An 11,153-nucleotide genomic window follows, 5' to 3' on the forward strand; every position below is an offset into this window, starting at 1 on the left:
AGATGAGTGCCGCAACCCCAGAGTTGGCCGTAACTGGACTTAATGGTCAGGGGTCCCTTTACCTTTATAGCACTTGATATTCCACTTGATTGTAAAACAAACAAACTTCCAAGCGGTTTAGGAAAAGAATAAAGCAATTAAATTATCAGTTTTTTAAAAATTAATAAAACCAAGTATTTAAAAAAATCAAAATATATTTAAAGCCAATGGTAAACTAAAAAAACAAAAACAAAACCAGATTAGAATGCATGCCATCATACTACATATGTGGATAATTTTATACACTTCTATCGTGTTGCCACTTCTCCAAACTAAAAGCCCCCAAATTTGCAACCTTTCTTTCTGCAGTTCCTTTGACCATTGTTGTTGTTGTTTAGTCGTTTAGTTGTGTCCACCTCTTCGTGACCCCCTGGACCAGAGCATGCCAGGCACTCCTGTCTTCCACTGCCTCCCGCAGTTTGGTCAAACTCATGCTGGTAGCTTTGAGAACACTGTCCCACCATCTCGTCCTCCGCCGTCCCCTTCTCCTTGGGCCCTCCATCTTTCCCAACATCAGGGTCTTTTCCAGGGAGTCTTCTCTTCTCATGAGGTGGCCAAAGTCTTGGAGCCTCAGCTTCAGGATCTGTCCTTCCAGTGAGCACTCAGGGCTGATTTCCTTCAGAGGTTTGATCTTCTTGCAGTCCATGGGACTCTCAAGAGTCTCCTCCAGCACCAGAATTCAAAAGCATCCATTCTTCGGCGATCAGCCTTCTTTATGGTCTAGCTCTCACTTCCATACATCCCTACTGGGGAAACCATAGCTTTAACTATACGGACCTTTGTTGGCAAGGCGATGTCTCTGCTTTTTAAGATGCTGTCTAGGTTTGTCATTGCTTTTCTCCCAAGAAGCAGGTGTCTTTTAATTTCGTGACTGCTGTCACCATCTGCAGTGATCATGGAGCCCAAGAAAGTAAAATCTCTCACTGCCTCCATTTCTTCCCCTTCTATTTGCCAGGAGGTGATGGGCCAAGTGGCCATGATCTTCGTTTTTTTGATGTTGAGCTTCAGACCATATTTTGCGCTCTCCTCTTTCACCCTCATTAAAAGGTTCTTTAATTCCTCCTTGCTTTCTGCCATCAAGGTTGTGTCATCTGCATATCTGAGGTTGTTGGTATTTCTTCCGGCAATCTTAATTCCATCTTGGGATTCATCCAGCCCAGCCTTTCGCATGATGAATTCTGCATATAAGTTAAATAAGCGGGGGGACAATATTCAGTCTTGTCGTACTCCTTTCTCCAAACTAAAAGTCCCCAGATTTGCAACCTTTCTTTCTGCAGTCCCTTTGACCATCAGAAGTCCTTATGAGAATCTTTTTGAAAAAAAGCCATTAACTGGCTGGACTACAATTCCCAGCTGCCCGTGGGCGAAATACCCCAAAATGCAACAGGGGTGAAGCTGCCGCCCCCTTTGAAAGCTCAGCCTTTGTTTTTCTGCTCCTGGAAGACTACAACTCCCGTCATGCTGCGGGAGGGACTTGCCTCTAAGCAGGGAGCATGATGGGAAATGTAGTCGCACGCCCTCCCCAGGCGCCCTTCCACCCCAGGCTCACTTTGTGTGTTTGTGCATGTCTAAATGTGCAGCATAATTGAAAATGTGGTGGGTGGCAGATTACTCAGCAGCCCCTCCCAAATACTACAACTCCCAGAAGCCTTTGCGAGAGCAGGTGGGAGGGCGGGGCCAGGGCTAGGCTGGGTTCTGTTTCAACTGCTTGCAACAGAAAGCGCAGCCGCCGGGCGACCTGATGGTGGATTACTGGATAGGTTAGGGGGCTTTTGCTTTGCAAGAGGGGGCGGAGGGGGGGAGGTCTTTCAGAGGAAAAGCGGACCGACGTGGGAGCAGGAGATCCATTGGGGGATCTGGTATCTGGGAGTACAGGAGGAGGCTGGGCTGCAATGGGGTGTTTCTGAAAGTGAAAGCGCAGCTGCACTGAAAGGTTATATTTGGGGGGACGGGAGATTTTGGGGGGCTGGGGAAGGGCGAAGGACGTGGAGAGGCGTCCTGGGTGGACACAGCCTTGCTCAGGGGCCGGGCCTTGAGGGTGCCTCCTGTGAAATGGGCCTATTTGGCTGCTGCAGGGGTTGGTGGCTGCAGTAGGATCAGCCCTTGAGAGGTCACCCTTTCCTGGCCTCAAGCTGGGGCCGTCCAGGTAAGGGGAGGGGTGGCAGCTGGGGGATGGCCTCTCCGTCCAAACAGGGGTCCCCTGGCGGGGCAGGGCTGCTGCACGGGAGCAGGACTCGATCCTACGGCAGCCTGGTCAAGACGGTCAGCTCGCCGGTGCGAGAGAGGCGGCTGGAGCATCGGCTGGAGCCTGCGGACACCCTCCAGGGGTTGGCGGTCAAGTATGGGGTCACGGTGAGTATGCTTAGAAAAGGGAGGGGTCATGATCCGTACACGTACGCTCAGAAATGGTGTGTACAGTGTTGCTGTTGCCGTTCATATGTAAAGCCCTTAACAGTTTGGGACCAGAATTTTAACGGCGGTCGCCTTACCCCATATGCGCCGACTCTGCCCCATTTTGCATTTGTAAGAGCTCAGTCTTTGGAACTCCCTGCCCATTGATATTGGGCAGGTGCCTTCGCTGTACTCTCTTCAGTGCCTGTAAAAAAACATTTTTGTTTAGACTGGCCTACCCAAATGCTTAGAAAGGTGACGTGAGTTTTTAATCTCTTTTTAGTCTACTGCTAGTTTAACTTTTTGAATGTCTTAAATTATTGTGGCTAATTTTTCTTAGCAACAATTTCCTTCCCCCCCTTTTTTTGCAAACCACTTTGAGGGTTTTTTGGGGGGAGGGGGGCAGGCAAGCAGTGTATAAATTTTATGAAATGAATAGCATATTAAGCTATTACGTATACATATATATACACATTAGGAATGCAGGTAGCGCTGTGGGTTAAACCACAGAGCCTAGGACTTGCCGATCAGAAGGTCGGCGGTTCGAATCCCCGCGACAGGGTGAGCTCCCCTGCCAACCTAGCAGTTCGAAAGCATGTCAAGTGCAAGTAGATAAATAGGTACTGTTCCGGCGGGAAGGTAAACGGCGTTTCTGTGTGCTGCTCTGGTTTGCCAGAAGCGGCTTAGTCATGCTGGCCACATGACCCGGAAGCTGTACGCCGGCTCCCTCGGCCAGTAAAGCGAGATGAGCGCCGCAACCCCAGAGTCGTCCGCGACTGGACCTAATGGTCAGGGGTCCCTTTACCTTTATATACACGTTATACTTACAGTTGAACAACTCGGGAGTAAGCATGCCTAGGACATCGGTGCATGGCACCACTGGCTTGCAGCTGCCCCATTTTTAATGCGCATATATATGCTTGTTGGTATCATATAGCTGGAAGGGAAAATTCCACCAGGTTCAGTTTATGCATTTACCCCGGAACTTTGAATGAAGGAAGAAGCATAGAAGCTGGTGGAAATATTCTTTCTGATACAACTTCTATGGGACAAGAGACATGCATATTTTATTGATGCATTACCTGCTTATTTATGTACCAGCAGTAACTATAAGACCTTCTGTGTTAAGCACAACTGTCCTTGGACAAAGCCAGCCGATAAATCATTTTAACAGCAAAAAAATAAAATAAATATACACATATATAGATGAGCTCAAATTGACTCTAGAATGAAGAGGAGAACCGTCTCCTCCAGAAACCCCTGGAGCTGAGATGCCAGTTCCTTGCTCCGAAATGAGATATTGGAATCTGGCTGATAAATATCCAATACTGTTGAGATTCAGGAAGGGCCTTTTCAGTAGAGGTCTTTTGTTGTTGTTGTTGTTTCGTCGTTTAGTCGCGTCCGCCTCTTTGTGGCCCCCTGGACCAGAGCACGCCAGGCCCTCCTGTCTTCCACTGCCTCCTGCAGTTTGGTCAAACTCATGCTGGTAGCTTCGAGAACACTGTCCAACCATCTCGTCCTCTGTCGTCCCCTTCTCCTTGTGCCCTCCATCTTTCCCAACATCAGGGTCTTTTCCAGGGAGACTTCTCTTGAGGTAGCCAAAGTCTTGGAGCCTCAGCTTTCACGATCTGTCCTTCCAGGGAGCACTCAGGGCTGATTTCCTTCTGAATGGAGAGGTTGGATCTTCTTGCAGTCCATGGGACTCTCAAGAGTCTCCTCCAGCACCAGAATTCAAAAGCATCCATTCTTCGGCGATCAGCCTTCTTTATGGTCCAGCTCTCACTTCCATACATCCCTACTGGGAAAACCAGAGCTTTAACTATACGGACCTTCTTCCTGCTACTCTCCCAATATCTCCCAGTTTCTCCCCTCTGCAGCCTCTGAACTGTGACCTTCTGCAGACCACTGTTCTAAATCTATACTGTCTCCCTCTTCTCTGGGAAGTGCGGGGGGGGGGGTACCATTCCTCCTCTGTCCAGCTCCTGACAGGTGTTGGGCTAGATGGGCCATTGGCCTGATCCAGCAGTTAGTTTCTGGTTCCATAAGAACACCAGAAGAGGGGTTAACCAGATGCCCCAAAGGGCTGGACCCAAGAACAAAAGCAACTCTCTCCTCCTGTGGTTTCCAGCAACTGGTATTCCGAAGCATTGCTGCCTCAAACTGGGGAGGCCATTCTTGTTTATTCTAAATATTCACAAAGTTTGAGTTGCCATTCTTCCTTTGTTGGAACGCTATCCCCTTTCCAATTCTTTGCGGTCACCATTTCACAGGTGGAGACGAATCAGCGTATAGAGGGGAGGTCCAAAAAAATATCTACATGGTGCCTAAGGAACAACTTGCACCTTAATATCAGCAAGACAAAGGAGATGGTGTTGGACTTTCGGAGGAAGAGAGGAGAACTAGCCCCGCTGTACATCGGGGAGGGCTTTGTAGAGAGAGTCTCTTCCTTTAAATTCCTAGGAGTTTATCTCCGTGAAGACCTTACTTGGAAAATCAATACAACCCAGGTGGTTAAGAAAGCCCAGCAGAGACTCCATCTCCTCAGAATATTGCGAAAGAACGATGTCAATCAACATTTGGTGATCTCCTTCTACTGGTCCACAATAGAAAGTGTCCTTTCCTACTGCATCACGGTGTGGTACGCTGGTTTGACATCATCTGATAGGAAGTGCCTACAGAGGGCGGTAAATACAGCACAAAATATTATGGGCTGTCCCATGAATCCGCTGGATGAATGTTGCCTCAGAAGAGTGAGGAAAATTCTCAGGGATGATTTACACCCTGGCCGGCACTTTCTTGATCTCCTGCCCTCGGGCAGAAGATATAGAAGCACGATTCGTCGTACCAACAGGGTAAAGAACAGCTTCTATCCATGGGCTGTTAGGCTGCTGAATGGAAAGATAACAACAGGGCAACTGACTTTCGGGTTTGGTGGGTGTGCGTCAGTAAACGAGGGGAATCAAGACTAAGAGAGCTGAATGAATGTTAGAAGGATGTTGGATAGAAACTAAGGGGTTTCCAGCTGTAATGCTTTAGGAGATACGAAAAAAAAGGTTTATAAATGGGTAAAAGCTTAATGGTAAGGATTTGCTGAACTAACAAATTGAAGTGGAATACAAAGAAGGGAGGTATGAGGAGGCCGGAGGAAATAAGTGTATGGAAGATATGTTATGGAAAATTATTTGTTTTTTAAATGTTCTTATTTTGTATTTTGTTCTTCTTTTTATTTTTTATTCTTTTTCATTGTTATATTTTTAAAACTTTAATATTTTTTTTTAAAAAAAAGACTAAGAGAGCTGAGTGGGGGCTGCAAATTGTACAAGTGACAATAAAGTATTTCAATTTCAATTCTCGCCGCTGTTGTGGCGTATCCCAGCTTGATCAAGAACTTGGCATCACAAAGTTTTAACAACGCTGTACTCAGGTGCTCCAGCAAAAAGACGAGGCCCTGGCTCTGCCCAAATTATGCCAAAGTGAGCTCCCCCACTCAGTTTCTGCTGTTTTGCGTGTTTCCGCGTCCATGAGGTCTAGCAGCTTGCTTTGTTAAAGAGCCTTGTATTTAGCAGCCCTTCCCTTTCCGTTCCAGACAGAGCAAATCAAGAGAGCAAACCGGCTGTACACCAGCGACTCCATCTTCCTCAAAAAGACTCTCTACATCCCTGTACCGGTCGAACCCAAGCCGCTGTTGTCCAACGGGTTAGATCTCGAGGAAGACGAGGAGGAGAAGGAGAAGGTGGAAGAAGGGGAGACGGGGGCCTTTCAGTCCGAGGCCCCCAAGAAGCAGAAGCATCCGCGGAAGAACGGGGCGTCGGGGGCCTCTGCCCCCAAGCACGACCTCTCCGCTGCAGACTTCCTGTTCAAGCTGGACTCTGAGATCCGCCGATCCAAGCAGGCCGCCACGAAGAAGCTGCGGGAAGGGGGGAGCTCGTGAGTGACCCTGCTTTTTCCCTTTTCCGTGGGTCCCAAGGGTGGCACAAAGCGGATCCTTCCTCCTCTGCCCCCCCCCCCGGGATTGGGCTGTGTTGCGCTGCAACAGGAGCATTGTATTTAGGTCGCTCGGAGCAAGTGAGTCAAGCTGTGTTGTGGGAAAAGGGCAGAGTGCTGGGCCATTTTCCTATTTTCCTCCCAGGCAATTGTACCCATTTCACAGATGGGAAAAATTAAGGACAGGCTTTATGAGGAAGGCAATTATTATTATTATTATTATTATTATTATTATTATTATTATTATTATTAGGCTGCACTTGAACCATATGATCCCAGAGTGGTTTACAACAATAAAGGGGTCTCCTGAACAGGGGTCAATATGTTTTCCCCACACACCCGGCACTCAGGCTTCCCTTTCCCCACAATGCAGCTTGACTTATTTGCCCCAAGCGACCTAAATACAACGCTCCATTCTCAGACTCCTGTTGCATCTTGCATCTTGCTTGCAGCGCAACACAGCCCAATTGGGGAGGGGGGGCAGAGAAGGAGGGATTTGGGGAAAATATTCCAAAGGCCCGTTTTTAAAAGTTGTGAGCGGAACCTAGTTGGCTATACCACCCACGATACTAAAATCGACTAAAACAATGTAATTATAATAACATGCGTTTTAATTTTCATTTCGGAGCTCCACCTGTCACAAGGGACTCAAGTCTAGGTTGCGATATCTACTACTACTACTACTAAATTTTATTTATTTTATTTTATTTTTAAATAATTTTTATTGAATTCTTGCAAACTACATCAAAAAGCATACAAACGTTTAAAAGTTAAAAATAAAAGAAAAGTAAAAGAGAAAAAAGAAAAAGAATAGAAAATAGAAATCAGACTAACACATATTGACATAAAAGAAACACAGACATTACTCACTGGCTTCCTTCCATCTCGGTTTAGGTTAGATAAACTTATAACCTTTCTGCAGTTGTATTATATTAACTCTATACATCGCAGGTTTTAAATTCCGTCCACTGTGATTTTCATAATTCCCAAATTACCTTCAATATAACTTAAAAATTTATTCCAATCGTTCTTTAGCTTTACATTTTTTTGATGCCTGATCCTTTGTGTCGTTCTCGCTAACTCTATATACTCAAATAGTTTCATTTGCCATTCTCTAACCGTGGGGATGTTAGGGGTTTTCCAATTTTGGGCTAGTAGAATCCTCGCTGCCACCGTTGCGTATTGAAAAAATGTTTGGTCTTCATTTTTGATCTCCTCTCCGATCATACCTAAGAGGAATGCTTCGGGTTTTTGGGGGAAGGTGTATTTCAGTATTTTCTTGAATTCATCGTAGATTTGTCCCCAAAATCCTTTCAACTAAATTTTATTTATACCCCGCTCTCCCCAGCCAAGACTGGGCTCAGGGTGGCTAACACCAGGTATGAAAACAGTTGATTGAAATGCAACTTAAAAAACAAGATTAAAATACAACATTAAAATGCAGCCTCATTTCAGTAGGAACTCAAATCAGAAACTTTTTTGGGGACGAAAACGTCAAGTCTTCACCAAGGCCAACTATCCAGACTGGTCCTACGTGGACCAGATAAAAGCCAGGGAAGTCCCCAAATAGGAGTTTCATCACAAACGGAGAAAGGAAAAAGGAAAGAGGGGATCAAGTTGATTCCAAGCCAAAGGCCAGGCGGAAAGAGATCAGATCCTGCAGGGCCCTGGTCTCTTGAGACAGAGCGTTCCACCAGGCCGGAGCCAGTGTTGAGAAGGCCCTGGGCTCTGGTTGAGGCTAATCTAACTTCCTTAGAGCCCGGGACCTCTAGGGTGTTGTTATTTATGGATCTTAAGGTCCTCTGTGGGGCATACCGGGAGAGGCAGTCCCGTAGGTACAAGGGTCCTAGGCCCTGAAGGCCACAAAGCTGGAAACCTTATCTGTGGGTTTTTTCTAACTGGGGGGCCTAAATCCTTAATTTGGCGTAAGAACCTGGCTGCAGCTGCGAAGCAGCAAACCAGGCACTCTGGCATGCTTAGATGCCTCCTTCTGTGGCCACCAGAGGGCGTAGTTGCTACAGAGCTGCTCCATCCTTGAATTTGTTGATGCTGATATTCTCATTTCTAACGGATTTCTGCAAAAGCGTGCAAGATAAAGACTTGAGAGCATGTGGAGTTTTGAAGCGGGGCCTCCTTGGACCGGGAGACCTGCAGAGATTCTGGTCATTCCTCCCAAACACCTGCACCCAGTTCCATGCAGCTTGGCTGGCTAGCACGAGCGACCTGAGATCGCCTTTTGCTTTAAAAACAATCCCAGCGCACTGCGCTTTCTTTTCCACAACCTTCCTCTGTATCGGCGGATCCGTTGCCGGGTGATCAGAGGAGGAATTGTGCGTTTGTGTGTTTGTTGGGGAACATTGTGATCCTGCCTAACGGATTGTGGGTGGGGTGGGAAGCTTTGAGGTCTCATCCAACTCTGGTCCTCAGCTTGGGCAAACACAGCATTTATGGGCATCCTTGAAATAAAATTAATGGAGCATTCTGCCCGCCACCCAGGGCCCCATTTTCTCCAGAGTAGTCTCTCGGGGGCCACATGCTGGCAGTGCAAGGGCCAGAATTGTCCCTCAGTGAAGCTGGAGCCAGCCCTGCCCCTGCCCCAGATTTGGAGCCCACTGAGGCACCTCACTCCTGGGAATTTATAAGTCTACTAGCAACTGTTAGGGACGCGGGTGGCGCTGTGGGTTAAACCACAGAGCCTAGGGCTTGCTGATCAGAAGGTCGGCGGTTCGAATCCCCGCGACGGGGTGAGCTCCCGTTGCTCGGTCCCTGCTCCTGCCCACCTAGCAGTTCGAAAGCACTTAAAAGTGCAAGTAGATAAATAGGTACCGCTCTGGGGGGGAAGGTAAACGGCGTTTCCGTGCGCTGCTCCGGTTCGCCAGAAGCGGCTTAGTCCTGCTGGCCACATGACCTGGAGGCTGTACGCTGGCTCCCTCGGCCAGTAAAGCGAGATGAGCACTGCAACCCCAGAGTCGGTCATGACTGGACCTGATGGTCAGGGGTCCCTTTATCTTTAGCAGCTGTTAAGTGGGTTGGCTGAATAGAAATCCAGTCTCCAGGGGCAGTGTACCGCTCCCCTGAGCACCAGATGCCAAGGGCAAGCAGGGAATGGCCAATTCCAGCTCCAAGTGCCCTGGATCTGGGCATTCAGAGGTAGACTGCTCCATAGCGTGGAGGTTCCCTTGATGCCAACTAGATTGGGGAAGAAACCAGGGTCCCTGTTTCCACTTTAGGGGCCTCCCCTGCTGGAGGGGAGAAGAGTCCTGCCGAATCAGGCCTTGGGCAAGTGAGGCATGAAAGAAACGGTTTCTCTGAGCCGGTTGCCCCTGGTTCTTGGAGATAGACTGCCACCATACGTAGAGTCTCTGAGCAATCCCCACCCTAAACCAAAATTTCCCCAGCGGTTTTCCCACAGGCCTGCGGTCGACCCACTTTGGGCTAGGTGGGTCTGATCCACAAGGGTAGGTAAAGGGACCCCTGACCATTGGGTCCAGTCGTGACCGACTCTGGGGTTGCGGTGCTCATCTCGCTTTACTGGCCAAGGGAGCCGGCGTACAGCTTCTGGGTCATGTGGCCAGCAGGACTAAGCCGCTTCTGGCGAACCAGAGCAGCGCACGGAAACGCCGTTTACCTTCCCACCAAAGTGGTACCTATTTATCTACTTGCACTTCGACGTGCTTTCGAACTGCTAGGTTGGCAGGAGCAGGGACTGAGCAACGGGAGCTCACCCTGTGGCGGGGATTCGAACCGACGACCTTCTGATCGGCAAGTCCTAGGCTCTGTGGTTTAACCCACAGCGCCACCCGTGTCCACAAGGGACACAACTGCAAATCCTTCTCAACAGTAGCTGCAGCAGAACATCTCTCCCTCTCTCTCTCATATTTCCCTTTCCCACACTTTAGGGTTTCTGGGAGCGAGCCAGGCTCTCCCCACGCCACGGCCGCCTCCTCTCCCTCCTCCTACCAGAACGAGACTTCTTCCCGCGCTGTCCTGGGCCCCGTGCCTCTCACCAAAATCGCCCGTGCCGACACCCTCCGCGACCAAGAGGATGAAATCTTCAAGCTCTGAGCGGCGCCACTTCCCTCCTTCCGCTGTCCGTGGGGCTCCGGCGACCACAAGAGACCCTCCCCATCCCTCTACCCCCCACCCCACCGGACCCACCGGTAAGGGGACTCTCCCGCTGCAAACAGCCAAGGAGCCGGGAATTGTTTTTGGAGGATGGACGACCCCCGTAGACGGACGCTTCGGAAGGGGCCTCCGCGGCGTCAGCATCATCGACGACCCATTTCTGCCTCCTGGATTTTGAACAGACTCTTTGTGTGTTTTTGTCTCTGCGTACCTTCGTTTTCTCCCTCCTCTGTCATATTTATCACCTTAAGTGCTTTCTTGCCTGTCCTCAAAGTCCAAGGATAACCTTCCCTTAATGCCCCCCTGTGGTATATATGGAGCGGCTGGCTGAACGGAAGCATAGGGGGCGCTGTTGTGCTGTGGGAAACCTCTCCCTTGTTTTCTGGCAGTCAGTTTAGGGCTGGGGTGGCCGTCGTGGGATCCCCGGTGTGGCTGGCCGTTGGGCGAGGGCTTGTTGGGTCTGTGCTTGACTTAACGGTGGGATTCCTGAGCCGTTCCAGCCCACCCCCCTTCCACTTCCAAGGCTCCATCTCCTCACCCCGCAGACTTCCGGTCCTCTTGTTGTACTGCCTCCCCTGTGATTAAAACAACTGGCAGTTTTTGCTGACTTCCAA

General features: G+C 49.1%; 1 protein-coding gene across 1 annotated transcript; it reads left to right on the plus strand.

Moving 5' to 3' along the window:
• The first annotated feature begins 1,813 nt into the window (after window positions 1–1,813).
• Window positions 1,814–11,153, plus strand: LYSMD1 (LysM domain containing 1). The gene is made up of 3 exons (XM_081173865.1): window positions 1,814–2,391; window positions 6,017–6,357; window positions 10,314–11,153. The coding sequence occupies exons 1-3, from the start codon at window positions 2,212–2,214 to the stop codon at window positions 10,477–10,479; spliced, it is 687 nt and encodes a 228-aa protein (XP_081029991.1). The 5' UTR covers window positions 1,814–2,211; the 3' UTR covers window positions 10,480–11,153.

The sequence above is a fragment of the Podarcis bocagei genome, assembly GCF_964188305.1.
Source record: "Podarcis bocagei genome assembly, chromosome: 16".
NCBI lineage: Eukaryota > Metazoa > Chordata > Lepidosauria > Squamata > Lacertidae > Podarcis > Podarcis bocagei.

Coding starts and splice junctions, on each gene's coding strand:
- LYSMD1 (XM_081173865.1), top strand. CDS start 2,212: ATGGCCTCTCCGTCCAAACAGGGGTCCCCTGGCGGGGCAGGGCTGCTG. Junction 2,392..6,016: donor CGGTCAAGTATGGGGTCACG/GTGAGTATGCTT, acceptor TTTCCGTTCCAG/ACAGAGCAAATCAAGAGAGC. Junction 6,358..10,313: donor CTGCGGGAAGGGGGGAGCTC/GTGAGTGACCCT, acceptor CCCACACTTTAG/GGTTTCTGGGAGCGAGCCAG.